We start from the raw sequence: 19806 nt of genomic DNA on the forward strand, positions 1-19806 counted from the left end.
AGGGGTTGGACAATTTCCAGTACAATAGTAGAATTGTAGCTTAGTGTCAACCAACTTCTGATTTGGTTCATATTCAAGAATTTATGACAGGACACTAGAAACATAGTTGTTCATATTCACATATAATAATTCTGTTTTTTAGCTGCCGTTGTCCTTAAACGTATGATTTCTTCCAATTCATTCAGAACATAATATGCACAATAATATATACTTTTGTTATGTTAACTAAAACTAAAAATATTTGTATAATATCTAGCAAATGAGGATCTGTTGTGTTCTGGATCTGGACATGATTTAGAGAGACAGACATAAATGTCCAGACAGAAAACAAAGAAACCTGACTGTGTCTTGTCAGTTTAAGTCATTTTGTGATTAAACTCAGTTGTTATGTTATGTTTTTAATACATAGTTTTACTCATTTTTAATCAGACCATCCATCCTGTATGATAAATGTGTGGACGAGGCATTTGGTGGCTGCCGGCTCTCAAATGCCCCCAAAAGAACACCCAGCGTGTTGCTTGGACATGAGAATAGTTGAGACAATTTACAACAAAAAAGAGAGACTATCCTATTTACTTGGACAACGCAGGAGCAAACAAGAGAAAGCCAAAAAAGAGCTACAACACAGGAGGAGCAACGACAGGAACATCCAGGGTGCAAAGGAGCTAACTAGAGCAAACGGAGACAGCGAGGGGGGGGGGGGGGCGGAGGCTACCGGCGCGTCAGGCCCCCAGCATCTTCTTGACCAGATAGCCAGGGAGTGAGTAGAGGAAGACGCCCAGCATGAGCAGCAGCAGTATCAGCGCCAGGACCTTGAGGATCTGCCAGCGGTAGTTGTGCCAGATGAAGTAACGAATGGACTTCAGGGGGCCCAGAAACCACATGAGACTGGTGTCCGGGCGACTTTGCGGAAGGAGGTAGAGAAGAAGGAAGGAATGGAGATGGAGGCAAAAACAGGGAGAAACGGTGAGGAGAGAGGGGGGAGTCGCACGCGGGGGAAGGAGGGGAGGGACAGAGGAAGACAGTTGAAGAGATGGTTGGAGGAGAAGTTGCCTTTTGACAGTGCAAAAAGGCCAAATCCAACTTTTATCAAATATTAAGTCCTGATTTATAGCAATTTGTTGTAGTTGATTCAATGATTTTTGCACTGTGATGACGGCTTTGTCCCGGGGGGGGGGGGGGAGGTTTAAGGGAGAGCACCACGCAACCATCCTCAAATGTTATTATTGAAAAAGGTGTGTGTGTGTGTGTGTCTCTGAGAGTTTAATACATACATGTACTCTGAATAAACGTCAACATCTTACTTTGGTTTCTCCAGTGGATCCGGCTCATTTCGTCCAAGACCTACAGGACTTTTCTCCGCCTCCTCTGCCGTCACCAGGTGGAGCTCAGCTTCAACCTTACCCTGTAATGACAGCGTGACACGTGTGACGCGTCAAAGCGAATCAGCTGGTTACGCGCCTGTAGCATTATCCCTGCTCCAGATCTACGCAGCTATCGATTCTGTCTCTATAGATGAGACACCGCATTCAAATCTGTGGAAAACGACTGACTAACCGTGAGCTCCATCTCATCGTTCTCGTCGCGGGCTACGAACGGCCACCAGCCCTTGACCCTCTTTTGTTTGAAGATGGAGATGGTGGGTAGCTCCTGCTCGTTCCGGATCATGGCGAGGGAGCACTGCTTGGCCGTCTTGGCCCCACGAGGGAACCTGTTCAGGTCCAGCTCAATCGCACCTGCGAGTCAAATACAGAATACGATGATGCCAAAGCATCTTTGGAAAAATCAGACGGATGTTTTTTTTTTAAACGTTCCCTTCAGGCCTCACCGAGGAAGTCGTCAGCAGAGAAGTGGTCGGCGTCCCAGACCTGCAGCGTGAGACGAGGAGGGATCTTGTATTCGGTCTCATCCCAGGAGAACATAGACTCCTTCTTGGAGATGACGATCTTCTCCTCAGCCATGAGGTAATCGAAGGGGAAGACGAAGCGCCAGTTGAAGTTGCCCTCGCCGGTGAGGGAGTGATAGTGCACATCTGTGTCCTGCCTGTCCTCCTGCTGTCCCTTTAGCCATCTGCAGGAAGTAGCACAGATCAGAGTTAGGTTGGATTATGCTTGGGATGAGTGGCCAGATTGTGGATGAGTGGATTGATTTAGTCAGTCATGCACTTCTAATTTATATTAGGAAGAAAATTGCATTTTTCTGTCGGTAACTGAATATTCATTTTTGTTGATTTAAACGAGAGCATAGGACAGGTTAAATGTGCCAGTGTGCCAACAAGAGAGATGATGCCAATTTGTCATAATCAAAAACACATAATGTGGCTCCCCAAAAGCAAATCAGATTAATGTGTGTGTGCGATAATGATAAAAAGTTGTTGAACGATAAAACCTGATTTGATGTTGGAGCTTCACACTATTATCAAAGCCATGCACACTCTAAGCCAAAACGCCAACACTTTCATCTTTAGTGCCTGGATGCAGACGGTCTGAGCTCTCTGGAGTGAGACTGACTTCATACGTGAATAGTGGCAAGTGCTATCTTTTGGTGATGGAGATGCACTGGCATGAACTAGACTGGGGTCATCGAGGTGAGAGCATGTTGGGTTGTTGCTTGACTACAAATCACACAAGGTCACTGAAACTTGCTCGGTCTCACTGTATCGCAGCGTTGGATCCATCCGGATAGTTACGGTTAATGCAAACCGTTTTGGTCAGCATCAAACTCTACTGCGCTGCATGAAAACATTGATCTCTAATATTCTCTATTCATCCTCTGTTTACTGTGGGTTGATTGAGGATGTCATCCAGTTTGTTGCAGTGCCGTCATGAGGTGACACGTCTATGGGTGACACAGAATCAGCTGACGGAAGAAAAATGCATTTGATGCATAGATGCAGAAGGGAGGAAGCTCCATCAAATACGGACATTTATGACTTTAAACAGGAGTAAAATATTTAATGTCTTTTTTCATTTTAGACATTACGCAAGAATTGACAAGAAAACTATAATTGCAATGAGGTTGTGTATAATGGCTGCGTTGCATTTAGGTGTCAGTTCCTGATTATTATTATCCAGATTATTGTCATGTACTGCGATCACTTACTTGGACAGTTAATGAAATGAGACATTTATATATTTTAATGCTATTAGTTCCCCCATTGTCACATTATACTGTAAGCCTGTCAACGTCTGCTGCATCTTACTTTTTTAACTTTAATGGAGGTTCATGTGATAAATAAAGTAAGGCATAAATTTGCTATTCAAATTATTTTATGATTTTCAATATGATTCAAATCCAATGTAGGGTCTCTTTAAAACGAAATCAAATCAAAATATCTACTGCGACCAGTCTGCAAAATGACAATGTTATCAAACCCATTGGAGCTCTGTAGTTCTACCATGCGTATTCTTTGCTCATATACATGCAAGAAGCTCCAAACACCTTTCAAAATTATCCTAATAACCTACATGGTCATTTAAAGTAAAATCTACAATACAGGACCAAACCACAAACATTTAACAAACTTGCGTTTTTAAATACCAGGTAGAGAAAAACAAATTTAGTTTGGTAAAATAAAAATAAAATAGTAGTTTCACAGAATATGAAAATTATATTTTAACAAAATGTAGTAGCCTTCTAAAACAAAATAATGAATAAATTATTTGATAAATAAATTAGTAGCAAGTAGTTAAAATGGAGGCATGATAATGTAGATGTTCAGACTTGAATTACTTTACATATAAATTTAATTGAATCCCAGTATACCTGTGAATTGCTGGCATACATACGACGATATGACAACGATGGCACTCAACAAGTTGTTCATGTGGTTTGATCCTGGCTTTGTGGAGAGTTCAAAACAAGCAAGGTTACGTGCTGGATGGAGATTTGAGACAGGAAGTGACAAAGGGAAAGAAAGAAATGGCTCCAGGAGGAAGGGAGGGAGGTAGTAGTACGAGCCATGCTATGGAATCGTGTGTTTACCCCCTGACATAGATGTCAGACATCTTCTCTCCTGTCATGAAAGCATCGTCCTCTAGAATTACGTCATCAGTGTTCCAAATAACAACACGAAGCTCAAAGCTAGACAGCGTCAGAGCATCGACCAGAGGAGAGAGAGAGAGAGAGAGGACGACAGACAGGAGACACACCACAAACACAAACAACACAAAAAACGCACACACAAAAAATGGAAACAAAACAAAAGAATAATGGTTAACTGCAAAAAAAAAAGAAAAGAAAACCCACACACGGCTCACACCCACGGGACGAGGCAGTTGGGCGCCGCATCCCACTGTACCTACCCCCTGACAAATATGTCACTGGACTTTTCCCCAGTGAAGTAATCATCGTCCTCCAGTATTACTTCGTCTGTATTCCAAATAATCACCCTGAGCTCATATCTGGTAAGGGGGGGAGGAAGGAACACACAGTTGGACTTGTATTTGACAATAAATGGAGAGCTATCTAGTCAAACACACTCACCGTTACTTAAGCTGGGGATAAAACTACGCATTCTGTTGGAAAAACTGAACTTCAGACGCTTCAGAAAATGGAAATTAGCAAATATCTTTCCCATCGAATCTGCATCGGGTGAAGAGTTATTCACAGTGAGGTCTGTCTCGGGGGCCGTACCTCTTTGGTTTCCGCGGTGCCGTGTCAATCGCAGGTCCAGGAGCCGGCATGTCCATGGGAAACATGTCCACCCACATCTCAATGCGGCCCTTTGAACGCACACAGAGAACCAAAATGCAGTCCGGCCGCGATTTCAACCTCCCTCGTCACCGCGGACGAGCGCGGCTCCCTCCTACCTGTTCGATGCCGGGTTTGTCCGGGTTGAGCAGGGGTCTGGTCTCCACGTGTTCGGGGACGAGCTTACAGCCCACCCTGGGGATCTCCTCCCAGTGGGTCAGCACCGTCAGCGCCAAGTGCTCCTCCGTCTGCTTCTTCAGACCTGGAACATCCACACAAACACAATGCAAACTGCTTATGTCGGACAATCCGGACATTTGCATCCTCGTGTTAACGTAAACCAAGGTGATTGTATGTTAGCAACCTCGTTGTTCGGGTTGAAATATCCTCAATAGAAAACCAAATGTCATATGTGCGTGTGCATTTGAACTCTTTCTTCTCTGTTCTGATTATAGCATTGAAATCAAGAGAGCTATTTATTAAAGACAAAGAAAAATCAAAGGGAACAATTCCTTTGCTAACCACCCCCCAAATATTACAGTAAATGTTCTTCTTATGAATCAACATCGTTTGGATAGTGGTGTCACAGTTCTAGGAGCAACATGCAGCCATACCGTTTTCATCCTCAATCTCTGTAGGTCCCTGGAATATTCGATTGGCCACTTTAACTCTGCCTCCGGGCCCGTAATGAGGTCCATCGATCTTGCCGTCCTTGCAGAGCTTCGCCAAAATCTGACTGGGCTTCAATGGGTCGCGCCAAACATTGTATCCATGGCTGACATGAACAGATAATGGAGAACTTCAGAAGGTATTACTATTGTTTCATATGGGGGCACTGTAACTAAAACAACAACTAAAAAGATATCAAAGATGAAAGACAAGGATGCTCACACAGAATAGTTGGATGAAATGCCACAGGTCGCTCGGTATTTGCTGTAAAAACGATTCTCCAAGTCGATCTTTGTCTCTCCGATCAAGTCGTCAGTGCCGACCAGGTCCCAGTCGTACACGGACACCGTTAGCATGGACTCCATGGGGAACGTGGCCTCAATGTCAAACGATCTTGGCACAGAGAAGCAGAGGATGAACAGATGAGAAGCAAATGGTAGAAGAGCAACATGCCGTGGCGGCCAAACTATCAACCTACTTGCCAAACACGGGATTGAGCTGTTTGGAGATGTAGTTCTCTTTGTCCTTGACCTCCGACTTGCCCAGCTTGATGACAACATACGGATCGGCCTTCCCATTGATATCAGCAGGATGAAGATCCGTTGCCTGGAGGAAAACGGACCAACGGACAGAATCCGAGAAACATTTGTCAGTTTCCAGTTTATTGGGATGTTTTTTAGTTAAGTGATACGGACGTCACTCACCCTGACCACATAGACACGGACGAGGACGTTGATGGGATCGTTATGCGGGATGCTCTGGAACATTCCCATGTTAGGATCGAATCCGGCCTCTCTTGTGATTTCCTCAGACACGGGTAGCTTGTACATACATAGGGATCCCTGGGGCAGAATATAAATGAACGGGGTAAAAGACAAGTGTATGATCATTGGTCAGTAAGTGTGGGCCATGACATACTTGTTTGTTTTTTTCGCACCTTGAATCTGCCAACAATCCTGTCGTCGTCCAGAGCTTGTTCGTCGTCATCCCCGGCTTTTCCTCTGTACAAGTTGAAAGTGTGAAGCCAGTCCTCAAAGTTCCCGTACTCACTTTCCAGCTCCTTGTCGTACACCTGCAAAGGTAAACGAACACGTCGAGTGTCCGTCCCTGGATGTCCGATAGGAGTGTGTGAATGACACACTCACCACGAGCTCGTCGACTTTCGCTTTAACCGGCCGTCTGTCGGAGCCGTCCGCAGCCTTCTTCTTGTCCTTGGAGCTTTTCTTCTCTTTGCTCCTTTCCTTCGCCCTGGAGCCTTTCAGAAGAAGGTCGTCGTGTGTGATATCTGGTTGGAGAGGTGGGGGAAAGTGGACGGAGTAGGTTTGAAGTCATGTTTCCCAACATGAAAGCTGAACCGACATGTTTATCCAGTATAAGGACACTTATGACAAACCTAACCCAGCAGTAAAGCTACGGCGAGTTCGTCAAAGCGCTGTCGCTCAGCGTAGTGTTACACATCGGGGCGAAATAGCCATGTAATGCAAAAAAAATAATGCATCAATAAATAATAAATGGACTAAAGTGAAACAACATTGTGAGATTCTCAGGATGAAACAATCTGTGAGAAGAAAGATAAAGAATATTCTGCAAGGATTGGAGTCTTTCAGATGATGTATGTTAGTGGAAATGTCGCTCAATTCAGCCGGTGTGTATGAGCCGGCTTTCATGTGTGCTGCACAGACGGGAGGTCATGCTGATGAAGATCATGAATACGGTAATGATGATAAGTCCAAAGCAATGACGAAGGGTGAATCCACTGCAGCAGGAAGCACAGAATAATGCCTCAGTGTACAGTTCACATACAGAACCGTACGCCCTTCATCTCGAGGCTCATCAACTCAAAATGAATAAACAACTGAAAATCGTTCTTCAAAAAGTCAATGTAGAATCCCCAACTCAAAACTCAATATCTGTGACACATCCCCTCGAAGGTAATCAAAGCCTCGGGGCCTTTGGTCACGCTGGCCAGCAGCCGAGCTGATTTGGGTTCGATACCTGCTGCCTCCGCTGCTATCTCCAGGTCCTCTCGCTCCTCCGCCTCCGCCTGAGCGGCGTCCTGGGCTCTCAGGGTCTAGAAAACCGGGTAAAGAAAGGCTGTCAGTCTAACAGGACTTCACTTTGCGAGGGCCGTAAACAAACGCGTGTAGACGTGAATAAAATACACGAGAATGAAATAGTCAAACCTCCTTCAGTGTCTCGATTGAAGCAAAATATTTGGACCACCAGTCAAGCATCCTCTCATCCGTCTCCTCTTCCTCTTCTACTCCTCCCTTCTTCTTCTTCTTCTTCTTCTGCTTTTTGTCTCTGTCGCTCTCCTCCTCGGTCTGTTGGAACGGTCCAGAGACATTAAGCGACCGGCGGCGGCTCCGTTTGAATGCAAATGGAGGCGCACGTTAACTCCAGCACGTATTTTCATCGCCAAATTCCCACGGGAACGATCACTTACCATGTCAACTTTTACAATGGCGTCAGACGTCTACGATAGGAGGCGTTACACATAAAACAACACAAGGGTTAATACACACAACGGATGATGCAGGTAGGACCAGCACACACTAGGCAGGTAAAGAGGACTGGACACAAGCAGTGCTCTAATTGACACATATGCGCACGTCGTACAATAGAAATTAGAAGGCAAGCAAACTCAAAGGAAATTCTTACGGCGTCCAACTTGACCACCGTGTCCATCTTTCGGACCAGATGCTCGGCGTCCACGTTGACCAGGATGTCACCTGCGGGGCGAGAGAAGGTGCGGGAGGAAAGGCTGGGTGAGGAGCGAGGCTGGGAGCCGCCGTTGGTAAGGACCATGTAGCCATTCATTAGCTTAGCTGGAGCGAGGCCCAAGGGCAAAGACGCCAGCAGGCAGGAGGACAGGACAGTGGAGGACGTGCGAGAGAAGGAGGAAACGCCGCGGACGGAGGGAAGACAGGAAAGAGAAGTGGTCAGGCCAGAAAGCAAGAGGAGACATCAGCACAGTTAATAAAGAATGAACATTCATTCTTTAGTGACCGCAGAGCAGGATCAGAAACACTTCAATTGAATTCTTAAAAGATTGTTTGAACCTCTTCTTGATGTAGAATATAGTGCTGTCATCTAAATGTTAAAGCCCCCCTGTCCAACCGACCTTACAAAAAGGTTAATGCAAAGTCTAAAAATAGGACCAGCAGGTATTTTATTTCAGGGAAACCCAGAAATGTCAAAGAAGTGAACAAAGTTATATTATACATATTCTACATGTTTCTAATTCATTCACTACTGCTGTTTATATATATGTAAATATGTAAAGCACACCTGCAGTGGCCCAGTTGTTGGAGGCCTTGTCCGGGGTGGTGTAGATGAAACGTCTCAGGCTGCTTACAGCGTGGGACCCAACCAGGATATAACGGCCAAATGCCCGGCAGTCCACCACCCGGATGTTGAGAGGAGGGTGGAGAAGCTCGTTCTCCGGAAGGTCCTGAAGGAACACGATGAAGACGGTAAGCTGTTGAGGTGGTATCATTCCTGCAGTAGGTCACAACGTGTGTTGCAGTTAAGCGGAGGCAAGCGGACTTGACTTACCACTTCAAACCATTTAACCAAGGTGCTGAAGTTGGGGTTTTTCTTGTAGTTCTGGATGAGGACAGACTGCACACCTCGACCTGCACACTCTATGTCCACACGAGGACGATCAACCTGAGCCAGGTTGATCCTCTTCAAGTCCCTCAAGCCCCAGAACAAAACCTGACAGGGAGGAAAGCAAAGCATTAGGATGAGGGAGAACTCGAAAAAGAGATAATCTGGTTCAGTTCAAATCTTGCCTCTATGCGGTAGCGACTCAGGATCGGTCGGATGCCCAGCGGCACAGGCAGAATGGGTCCGCGCTCGGAGTCCGTCGGCCCTTCGAGTGGGGGGAGGTCGTCCCTCCCTCCTTGACCGATCTAATGAAGGCGGAGAGAGCAGAGGTACAACTCACAGTCAAAGGATGGAATGCTTCTGTGACGTCTGTGTAGTGATACAGCTTGAGACCCATACCAGTTTTCTTCACTACAGTCCTAACATTTGTATTAATTGTGTCTTTTCTTATTGTTAAAAAAGAAAGTGGGACGAAAGGAGGGAATGCAAGAAAAGAGCACCTTTATTTGAGGAACAGCAAAGTTATGCACAGCGATTAGAGCTCGTCTAATCGCCTCAGCATCAAAAGGTATCTGTAGGCGGCAGGAGGAGGAACAGCAAGGAAGAAAGAGGCAAATGGATATGTCAAAGGAGAAAAAAGGAAAATGTTAGTATAAGGAGGAGAGACGTGACATAGGCGGCAGAAGAATTTTATTTAGATGAAAATATTTAAAGGAAGAATGTGAAGAGTCGACAAATTAAACTTCAAAACTCCAATGTTTCATCTTCATTTTCCCAGATGAATTCATCTTTAATAGGACGGTGGGACTTGTGTGTCAGTGTGGGTGTGTGCGCGCTTGCACGTGTGGAAGCATTCACTCATGTGTGTGTGTCTTTTAGTCACCTGCAGAAGCTCAAATGCAGCCAGCAGTTCCCCGGCAGCGTGGTTCCCTCTGTAGATCTGGTAGTACTCCAGCTGTGGTGGGAACCTCGGGGGGCCGTAGTGCTCGTCGCACATCTTGATGGTGGGCTTCGCAAACGTGCGACCTATGAACTCTGCCTTGCCCTGGAGACACCATTGTGACAGCAGGCAGCCAAGACAGTCAGGGGGGCAAGGGAAGGGATGTTAAAAAGGGTGAGGAAGGTGTAGTTTGCATGGCAGCCACTTGGTGTCAGTACTGGTCAAAGGGGTGGAGGGTTTTAAAAAAACGGAGAATTTGAGAGGGAAAGCTTGCGGCAAAAACAATGTCTTATATAACCCGACCAAAATCAATGGCTGAATATTACAGTGTTCAAAAAGAGGCGTGCTCCTTGAAAAGACATCTACGTCAGCGTTTTCTCATCTACGTTTCGTGGTCGAGTATTGTGGGGGAGGTTTTCTAGACCTCACCGCTGCCGCTGCTGCACACGCATTAATGCTCCTGCAGCCACTGCTGCTACAAAGTGAGCGAGGGAAAAATGGAGGAGACACATGCAAGTTTGTTCCAGAGCTCATCAGCAGCTAGATGAACCTGACAGTTGCCAGTAGCTGTTACAACATCCCATGCAACACAGTAGCAATGCTTTCACACTCTGTCTGGCGAGCACAGCACGGGCAAGGCCGGGAACCGGGTGAAGGACGGGGTGGATCGAAGCAGAGGTGTACAGACAGTCGGCACACGAGGGAAGCAGAAGCAGAGCACTTTTAGTCTCCTTCGCTCAAAGCGAATGCTTTAAAAGATGCTTGACAAGCTTTGAGACCTCTGCTAATCGGTCACTAAATGATCCATCTATTCATTCGGATGGAGTGAGATCCTACCACGGTGTCCTGGTCAAAGATTTCAACTACAATGATGGGAGGGTCATCCCTCAGCTCGCTGGCCTCTCCGAAAAGCTCCACATCGTCAAACACCAGCAGCTGGTCCCACGTCGGGCAAAGAGTCTCGCTCAGGATCTGCAGCGCACACGTCAAATCACATGAGCTTTGCTTGACACGCGTGTACACAACGCGTCACACAAAGTGAAATCAAGCCTGCGTTTTAACCCTTCGGTTGGGGCAGCTTTCGGTGGTGTCCAAGGCCTTGCTCAAGGGCAACTCCGCAGTCCAAGTCCCCCCCACGAACCGAGTCACTACTGCCAGCGTCAACTCTGTTAGCACGAAACCAATAATGGATCGTTCCGTTCGTGATCCTACCTCAGTGACCTGGCTGTGTGTGGAGAAGAAGACTCGGGCGAAGGGATCCGACAGGCCGCTGTTGTCCGCAGCGAACAGACTGCGAGCCTGGTACATGTGTGCTCGGAGCTGAAACACCTGCTTCACTGCAGGGCGCACACACGCGACACACCGCATTTACACATAATCAAAAGCCTCAGTTAACATTTTTTTGGGAAATTAGAAAAGTGAACCACAGAGTCAAATGTTTATGGGGGCGTTTTTTCATATATTCATGTGCTTACTGTTGTAGACGAGGCTGACGGGGGGCACCGAGTGAAGGCCGTGGCTCATTTTAGCAGATTTGATCTCTTCAAAACCGTTAGGCAGACCACTGAGAAAGTCCTTCCTTTGTTTGTTGAGGCCGAGCCACAGATACAACTCCAGCTTTGACTGCACTGTCCAGCCTGCAGGACCAAACCCCTTTTTACCAGGCAGCTGTGGGCAGAATGAATACACATTACAGTGCTGTTTTTTTTCTTGTGTATCACTACAGCGACTTAATCATCAAACATTATGCAGACGGTGTCGAAACATTTGATGAATTCAAAACCCGGTCATCGATTTTACGATGGTTGAAAATGAGGAATGTGTGTTTCACTAACAGTGTTTGACTAAGGCAGACGAGGATTGCACCTTGAGGAAGACAGCTTTGACTTTGCCGCAGTCTTTTCCCGTTTCCTCATCCACTATGGAGTAGAGGATGTCCTTGGAAGGAACCCGGGCGTAGGCGATGCGCTTGTTGTTGCTCATCATCCAGATGAAAACATCTGGGATGCTGTGCTGAGGCTGAGACAAGATAAATAAAACTTATTCCGGATTCTTCCCCCATTTTAACTTGTGTGACAATAGAGTACAAGCGTGAGTACTGTGTATTGCGTCTTCGTTAACAGCTGTAAGTACTCATTCTGTGTCAGCTGTGTACCTGCGGTACGGGTGAGGGTCGGGTACAGTACCTCGTCTGCTAGGAAACGGAGCTTCTGCAGGAAGTTCTGCACCAGCTTCAGCTTCTCTTTCACTATGTTTTTCTTCACCTGAGTTCGGATCTGCTTGGCCTGCTGGCCCATGCTGTCCTGCGGATTACATACAGACATAATGTACACAAAGGCACACATCAGAGCTGGCGGTGTATCTGTGTTCACACTCGAGGGGATTATCTTATCAAATATAGAAAAATGTTGTGGTTTCAACACACATTTCTTTTCTTAGTATGTGTTAAGTAGACACACTGAGGTCAAACAATATATCTTTTTTATAGCACACATTATTCATAGCACAACATCCAACACAATTCTTTGGGATTTTCTCACAAATCAAAAGTGTACTTGCTATCAAATACAAACGTCATTCCAAATATGGCAAATGAGGACAAAATCATCATTCCAGGAAGGGACAATGTATTTGACTCATGAACTCAAAACTATTTACGCCGATTAAAGGCTGAACAGCGGCCAAATTGATTAATCAGTTCTTCCTTTTCTCGTCCATCACTCACGCTGCTCTAGCCGAGAAACATAAATCATACCATCTCCCTCATGCACGACTTGAGCCGCTCTCGATCCAGTTTGGTGCGGCCCGCCTGGTTGACGTCCTTGTTAGCCAGAGTCACAAACCGACTGGAAATAACCACAAGACACAGAGGATGCACATGAAAGTACGTTGACTCTGTATAGCTTATTCCTCTGTGGTTGTCACCATTACAATCATAAAGACCGGCTTTTAGAGACGTCACAGCCGCTGTCCTCCGTTGTTTTGGGGTCATTAATGAATCTGATAGCAGTTATGTTAAAGTTTGAGGTTTTACATCTTTCAGCATCAGGGGAAACTCTGTGCTGACCACCGAATCACAAAGACAGATTTAATACAAGACCATGACAGCTTATTGTTAGTATTTAAGCATCTTTGCCTGCAGCCGACACCGAGCTCTTCCAGCACGCCGCGCAGTCTGCGCTCTGGAAAAGCCTTCTCCGTCTTAATGATCTCCTGAACGTCATTCAAACCCTCTTCCTGTTGAGACAGAAACAAGTTGTTAGGATTAACAAGGTTTATATAGTTTTAATGTCTTATACATAGTGAAACAGTATAGTTTAAGGATATATATATAGTATCTTTATGCTATAAAATGTTATACAGACAATCATGCCCAGAGGATAAATCCTACGGAATTAAAGGATTCCTCGACTCTTCCTCTCCACCACATTGAGGTTGACATTTTCGGTTCTAAGGGAACTATTGAAATATCTATCAGACGAATTTGATGGAAAATGACATAATCACTGCAAGATTTTCCCAATTTACTGGTTCCTGACCTGTAACACTCACAGTCCTATCAGCTGCCTCAACCCGCTAACACACCAAACTAAACCTCCTTAACCCCAGAATGTAAGCATGTCCATGTTAACATTTGCCTACTTTATTTTATTGTTACTAAAACAACTCACGTTAAGTTCTGATTTAAACCAACCTTTGCATATAAAATAAAGGGAATACAGGTTTATACTGACCAGCTTGTCAGCAATCTTGTCCATCATGTTGGAGTTGTAAAGTCGTCGTCTTTGGTCCTGCCACCAACTTTTGATGTAGACACACGGCTTCTTTTCAAAGTAGGGAAGATGGAAATAATTCCTACAAATGGAGAAAAAAAATGACTTGCCTATATTCTTAAGCAGCCCCAATTGCACAGAAAACATTGTGAAACCTTGCCCCTTGTGACGCTTGACCCCTGACCTGTCAGTGATGACGGGCTTCATTGGCGGAGTGGAGGAGACAGAAACCAGGTCCCCGTCCTCGTCCGCTTCGTCGTCACTGGAGTTCTGTATGAGCTCGCTCTCCTCTTCTTCGTTCTCGCTATCTTTCTTCTTCTTCTTTCTCGACGAAGGCTTGCTTACGCCGTCTATCTGGTTGCCGTAGTTACCTGTTAGCAGGCGGATGAATCGTGTTGTCCCCTGAGTTTGCTCGGTTACATTGATTTTTCTATGTCACATCTCTTTGACAAATTGTAAAAGTGTGCAGTGCAGGTCAATATCAACAAGATGAAGGAAACGTTTCTTTACCTATTGTGATTTCAAAACTTATCGCTTTGTCACCAATCTTCCTATCTATCATGGTGGCCTCCAGGAAGGAACCAAAGAGGAAGAACTCATCTATTTTCCCAGTGGCGCTCTGATGGAGGGAGGAGAATTAAGAAATAGCAAAACATTCCATTGAACTAAAATACATTGATTTTGTTGTAGAGTTTTTTGAAGAATTACTGCATTTGCTCTTTTCTGTGATTCTCTTACCACATGAAATGCTCCTGCCTCTTCTCTAAATTAGTGAGCCACTGGATTTGTTCTGCCCTATATTGATTTTTCCACATTCAAATGGTTGTTTGAAATATTATTTTGTTTTATAATGATTACCAAGCGTCCTCCAAATTAAGACATAACATTGACCCAATTCTTAAAACCATTCCATTTCCTCAAAATGACCCTTTTTGCAATAACCGTAAAAAACATTAAAGCCTTAAATGGTTTAACAGGGCAAGTCCAGAACAGATGGAGCTGATTCAACGGGACAATCCAATAGAGATTGGCATCTCCAACAACCTAAATCAATCAGACTAACAGAAATGGACCAGAGCCAGCTCAACATATTCTCCACCAGATAGTGAATATTGTTTTTTGTTACAAAGTAAATACATTAGTTTATTTACAGTATTTCTTATTTATTTGATTCAATTAGGAATCTGACTCTACATCAAAGCTAAGTACGTGACGGCTGGCGCAGACTGACCAAAGGATCCACAGGGGACAGATTTATAGCAAAACGGCTGGCAAACTTACTGCAAGAAAAACCCTTAATGTTTCTTCTTTCACTGATGAATAGTTGACTACACATCTGCAGACCCTTTGGTGTATTGTGGTACTGAATATTTTGGAGATGAGAGGAGGTCTTCTAGCATGTTCTCATGAAAAAAAAAGTCAGGATAGAACAATATCACAAAAACCTATTTTGTGATTTCCTATCAAGTACAACAGCCAAAACCAAACCCACTTAGCCGCGTCCGCATTTGGGTCTTCTTACCTCGGAGATGTTAGAGACGCTCTCCACCTGCACTTCGGTGGAGCTCATGAGCTCGGGGGAAGTGGTATCGAGGATCTCCACGGCGACAGAGAGCAGGAGGCGGGCTCTGAAGGACACACCTTCTCCGAGACCCTCGTTCAGGTCCTGGTGCTCGTCCATCAGAGTGTACTGACGGGTGGAACCGTACATGTTGGCCCAAGCGGGACCCAAGGTGGGCAGGAACCCTGGAGATGAGATGACGTGGTTATTTACAATCACCCTTTGACAGCGCCGTCATGGCAAACATAGCAAAATTGTACTTCCTTTAATACGACTTTTGCCTCAATTTGACTGTATATTGTTTTTTCTAGTATTAAAGAACTGTAAGCAAGGTGCCACGCTTGATTGTCTGATGCATAATGGTGGAAATCACTCATCATTCTCAACAATTGTTCCTCTACTGGTAAGAAGTAGACAGAAACAGCACTGTATATTTGCTTTGTGGTGAATTTCCCCCAGAAATTAGCGATATTAATGGAAATTACACTTTCATTTAATATATGCTAATCTATCCATTGATTGCAAGTAAATTTGAATGTAATCCCCATAAATTCACACAGCAATTTCCAAAGGGTCGGGTGACGATGTTCGATTCATCAAGCACAGCTAATTACCACATACAGTAAAGTAATAAGTAGTTAAGACGGACTAATGAATATTCTTGACAGCCAATCAATACTAATGAGACCAGTGCATTGACCTACCTTTATCACCATCATTTGATATTTTGCGAAGGTCAACAAAGTGGGTTCCTATGGCAACATCGTTGACCTTATCCGAGTCTCGAATCTGGACCTTGATGCGTTTGCAGAGTGGAGGGAACAGCTCGGTGAACACGACCTGCTCGTTCCAAATTGGTTCGTAACTGCTCTTCTGGACTGAAGTCTTCCCCTGAGGAAAACATGAAGGAGGGATACTCAAATATTTAAAAAAAAATCTCATTAAAAAAATCCCATTTGCAATGAGCAGTTAGGTGGGAATTATGGTGGTACATCTCAAGTTTAAACACTTATAGTATAATACTCTAATAAGAACTGGCATCCTTCTTCTTTTCTGTCTTCCCCTTTGTAATCTATCGATACTGTATGGGTTTTATGTATGTTTGATAGGTTTTTGTGTTAATTTGTGTGTGAGATGCGTGGAAAAGCTTGAATCGAGTACACATGCTGCAGTGCTTTCCTATAATAATAAATAATACAAAATGCTCATAGAAAATTCCCACTACAGATGTGGGGATGCGATATTCTATGGGAGCATGAACTATCCCTCAGGGAGAAATTGCCCTCCTATTAAATAGCAAAAAGATTACTTTCTGCCCAGCAAACTGCACTTGAACGTAGGGGTCCACCAGGTCTCTGTTCTCTCCTATGAAGGCCTTCTTCACGTTAGCCATAATGTTGGTGTTCATTTTGGGAAGTCCCTCAGCACGGTAGATCTTCACGTAAAACCTGGCCCACTGCCTCTCCACTGGGATGCCCTCTGGGAGAAGGAGGTTCCTGGAAGCAAACAAAAAACTCATTGAGAGACGAGATTGTGGAGTTATTACCCGCGTTTAGGAAAATCAAAGATGGTAGAATAAGCTTTATTAGGATTTACTTTAAAAATATTCGACACTATATTTACGTCCGCATGTCAAAGAAAACGGGTAACGGCACATTACCCCTCCAATTCGTCTTCGTCGGTCTCGTTGGCCTTGTGTGGGGTCTTGATGTTGTCGCCCTTCCCCACCACGGCGATGTCGCACTTCACGTATCCTTTACACCCCGCTGTGATGTCATCAGGATCGGACAGGATGGCCCATTTGTGGTAAAACTGGTGTTCTAGGATGGACGTCGATCAATTAGTCAATCACGCGCAATCATCATCACGCATTCGTTCTTGAATATTTCGAAGAAGACAATGAATGTGTGTTACGATCAGCTGTTAGATTCATATTGCAGCTACAGCTCGCAGTTTACCAGGCTGAGAGTAAACAGTCCCTACATCCATCTTGAAGGTTCCCACCAATGTCCCACTTCGAAGAAGATTTTTAGAATGAATGACCTACGTAGAGAGAATTGAGAATAAAACATTAAAACAAAGAGCACTACAGTATCGTGCTTTTTTTTTTACTGAGAACAACAATATATTTTCATGCCGTCACACTCATTTATACACGGAAAGGTCAGTCATTTTAGTGTAGCGGTTTGATTATCTTCACCATTCAGTTGTTGGTCATTAAAAATATATATATTTGAATTGGATGTGCTCTATAAACATTAAACATTAGATTAAAGCATTACAACCAATGCACCACAACATGTACCAAATTGTTAGAAAGGGTCTGTTTAGCATTATCTCTGTTTGTGTTTTTACTTACTGAAAGCTTGATGATCTTATCAAACATGACGTCAGGAGGGACGTGGAAGTCAAAGACGAAATACTGCAGAGAGTGGAGAGAAATTCAATTAAAGGAATTAAAAACCTACGTTCCTTATTCTACTGGATAACAGTCTTTCTTCTAAATTATTCTTGAAGTTTAGTGTGCAGTTATTTATCAAAGAATTGCCACACCTTTTCTGTATGCCACTCTGCTACGGGCAGCGTCAATCAAGCGCACACTCAAGCACTCAGATTTGTCTCATGGGATTATTTTGAAGTTGTCAGATTGTTTAATCTGTTTTTAGTGTTTGTTCACAGTGGACACACATAATAACACTGAAAAACCAAAGCACTTTACGTCATTGACTTTGCTTCAGGCTACATCTCAAACCACGGAGCTATTATCACTTCAAGATGAGAGAACGTGTGCGGTTAAGTCAGGATCGGATCTACTGAAGTAGGAACAAAGCAGAGGGACACGGGACGCACGTGATGAAAGCTCGTATGATGTGAGCCAAGAGGACCAGATGTGAATCCAGAGGACGAGTCCTGAAAAGTCTGCACCTGTCTGCAACAGCACGGACTGATACGAGGAGAGACAGCATGGATTGTCCGTCCACAGGGGACTTACAGAGCGGATCGATAATATAGATGAACTGTTCCTTCCTTTCCCTGCAGGACACAATCCAGAGGCTGAGCTCTGAGTGACCCTCGACATTACCAACGCGTCCCACCGAGATATACGGTCTGCCGTTTAGGAACACTTTTAGGAGCCAAAAGCTTTATATGTGGCATGTTAAAGGTCAATAAATCTCTACATCATTAGACCATCAAAGACAGCACTGACAGAGCAGTAAATGATCCATCGTGGGCTTATCTAACAGACGTTGCTGACATTGCTGACGTCGAAAGGAAGTTCTCATTTAGTTTATAGCTGCGTTCCTGCAGTGAGTTCTTAAAGCTGAGTCTCACCTCATTGTAGTACGGGCAGTTGGTGGACTCCTTCATAGACGTGTATTTCTTGTCGTCTCCGATCTCCACGCACACCACGGGGTCCATGTTTAGGCCTATCAGCTGCCGGGCCTCGATCACCGTGATGCTGATCTGATCCACATCCCATGTGATTATTATATGAAGACAAGTTGAATTGTCCTCCAACAGTCTCTATCGCCTTAAATCCTGTTAATTCAAGGTAAACCCCCATAACCCTCCCCAAAGCTTGATTGATGTTCCACAAAAATAATGATTGTGATCCCAGTCAGTGTAGCTTTTGCTACATTGTGTGTTTTTTCTCTCTTGGTTTGATTAATGAAGCATTGGTTGGATGAACTACATTATTCCTGCGTCCAAGTTATATCCCACCGGTTTAATTAGAGGAAAACAGAGGAAACCAGAAGAAAGTCTGCAGCCAATAATGATGCTGGGATTTATCTTTTAACCCAAATGAACTATTTCGTGGAGGGTACATTCAACGGCACAATTTGAAATAATTTGCATAGCGAACATGGAAGCTGTGTGGACACAAATAGAAATAAAAACACATATGTGTTCACGCACAAAGACCCAGGTACACACACACCTGATAGTCCACTGGGCGTCCAGAGCTCGGCTCCATCTTGATGTCTGGCTTTGACCTTAAGAACCACAACACAAGAATGACATTCACCTTTGCTTCAACATTGAACATTGAAGTCTGTGATTACCAACTAATTGATGCTAATTAATGGCATATATATATATATATATATATGCCATTAATTAGCATCACTAGATATTTCTCATGTCTCAATGCAGAAATGAGACCTCTTGTTGGAGACGTTGGTGGTGACGGCGGTAACAGAGGCCAGAGAAATGGTGTCCGGGTCCACGAATCCAGCGAGACGCATCGCCTTCCGGTCCAGGTCCTCCATGTCCAGAACCGCCGGCTCATCTGAATGACAAAATCACCCCAGAACCCAACATGAATGTTTTCTTTATTTTGATGGCATCCACTTTGCCTCCTTTGCTGAATTCCAGCATAACAAAAAGTGTAAAAATGTAATTGATTTAATTTAATTTGGGGTTAAATGGATGGTTCTTTACCTCCTCTCTTGTGATCGTCCCTGGAGCTCCTGATCTTGCCGAGCTTCATGGCTGAGAAGACTCCCTTCCCTGCTCTGGTGGAGGAGAAAGAGCGAGCAGAAGAGAGGAGGAGGATT

General features: G+C 44.5%; 1 protein-coding gene across 19 annotated transcripts in view; it reads right to left on the reverse strand.

Annotated features, from left to right (window-relative positions):
* Positions 1 to 19806, reverse strand: part of otofa (otoferlin a) — a 50161-nt gene that overhangs the window by 1878 nt on the left and 28477 nt on the right. Inside the window, exons 6-48 of one of the 19 annotated variants that reach the window (XM_040161356.2) lie at positions 19691 to 19764; positions 19412 to 19538; positions 19188 to 19242; positions 18581 to 18712; positions 17607 to 17669; positions 17206 to 17290; positions 16908 to 17067; positions 16557 to 16743; positions 15952 to 16138; positions 15209 to 15432; positions 14197 to 14305; positions 13871 to 14057; positions 13648 to 13768; positions 13050 to 13150; positions 12669 to 12759; positions 12100 to 12216; positions 11780 to 11932; positions 11389 to 11581; positions 11126 to 11250; positions 10751 to 10885; positions 9857 to 10018; positions 9474 to 9545; positions 9159 to 9278; positions 8920 to 9081; positions 8653 to 8815; positions 8023 to 8189; positions 7808 to 7837; positions 7545 to 7685; positions 7357 to 7432; positions 6507 to 6646; positions 6299 to 6433; positions 6066 to 6203; positions 5840 to 5967; positions 5584 to 5754; positions 5307 to 5467; positions 4812 to 4954; positions 4636 to 4724; positions 4305 to 4403; positions 3985 to 4083; positions 1829 to 2070; positions 1558 to 1736; positions 1305 to 1405; positions 716 to 903 (exon numbers count right to left, since the gene is read on the reverse strand). In XM_040161356.2, the coding sequence (XP_040017290.2) occupies positions 723 to 903; positions 1305 to 1405; positions 1558 to 1736; positions 1829 to 2070; positions 3985 to 4083; positions 4305 to 4403; positions 4636 to 4724; positions 4812 to 4954; positions 5307 to 5467; positions 5584 to 5754; positions 5840 to 5967; positions 6066 to 6203; positions 6299 to 6433; positions 6507 to 6646; positions 7357 to 7432; positions 7545 to 7685; positions 7808 to 7837; positions 8023 to 8189; positions 8653 to 8815; positions 8920 to 9081; positions 9159 to 9278; positions 9474 to 9545; positions 9857 to 10018; positions 10751 to 10885; positions 11126 to 11250; positions 11389 to 11581; positions 11780 to 11932; positions 12100 to 12216; positions 12669 to 12759; positions 13050 to 13150; positions 13648 to 13768; positions 13871 to 14057; positions 14197 to 14305; positions 15209 to 15432; positions 15952 to 16138; positions 16557 to 16743; positions 16908 to 17067; positions 17206 to 17290; positions 17607 to 17669; positions 18581 to 18712; positions 19188 to 19242; positions 19412 to 19538; positions 19691 to 19764 (5725 nt within the window). In that variant the 3' untranslated portion in view covers positions 716 to 722. Of the gene's footprint in view, positions 1 to 715; positions 904 to 1304; positions 1406 to 1557; positions 1737 to 1828; positions 2071 to 3984; positions 4084 to 4304; positions 4404 to 4485; positions 4518 to 4635; positions 4725 to 4811; positions 4955 to 5306; positions 5468 to 5583; positions 5755 to 5839; positions 5968 to 6065; positions 6204 to 6298; positions 6434 to 6506; positions 6647 to 7356; positions 7433 to 7544; positions 7686 to 7807; positions 7838 to 8022; positions 8190 to 8652; positions 8816 to 8919; positions 9082 to 9158; positions 9279 to 9473; positions 9546 to 9856; positions 10019 to 10750; positions 10886 to 11125; positions 11251 to 11388; positions 11582 to 11779; positions 11933 to 12099; positions 12217 to 12668; positions 12760 to 13049; positions 13151 to 13647; positions 13769 to 13870; positions 14058 to 14196; positions 14306 to 15208; positions 15433 to 15951; positions 16139 to 16556; positions 16744 to 16907; positions 17068 to 17205; positions 17291 to 17606; positions 17670 to 18580; positions 18713 to 19187; positions 19243 to 19411; positions 19539 to 19690; positions 19765 to 19806 lie in introns of those variants that run through there. The other 18 variants (XR_013453353.1, XM_078093129.1, XM_040161357.2 and 15 more) reach the window with 18 other exon arrangements.

Source organism: Gasterosteus aculeatus, chromosome 18, assembly GCF_964276395.1.
Source record: "Gasterosteus aculeatus chromosome 18, fGasAcu3.hap1.1, whole genome shotgun sequence".
Taxonomy (NCBI): domain Eukaryota; kingdom Metazoa; phylum Chordata; class Actinopteri; order Perciformes; family Gasterosteidae; genus Gasterosteus; species Gasterosteus aculeatus.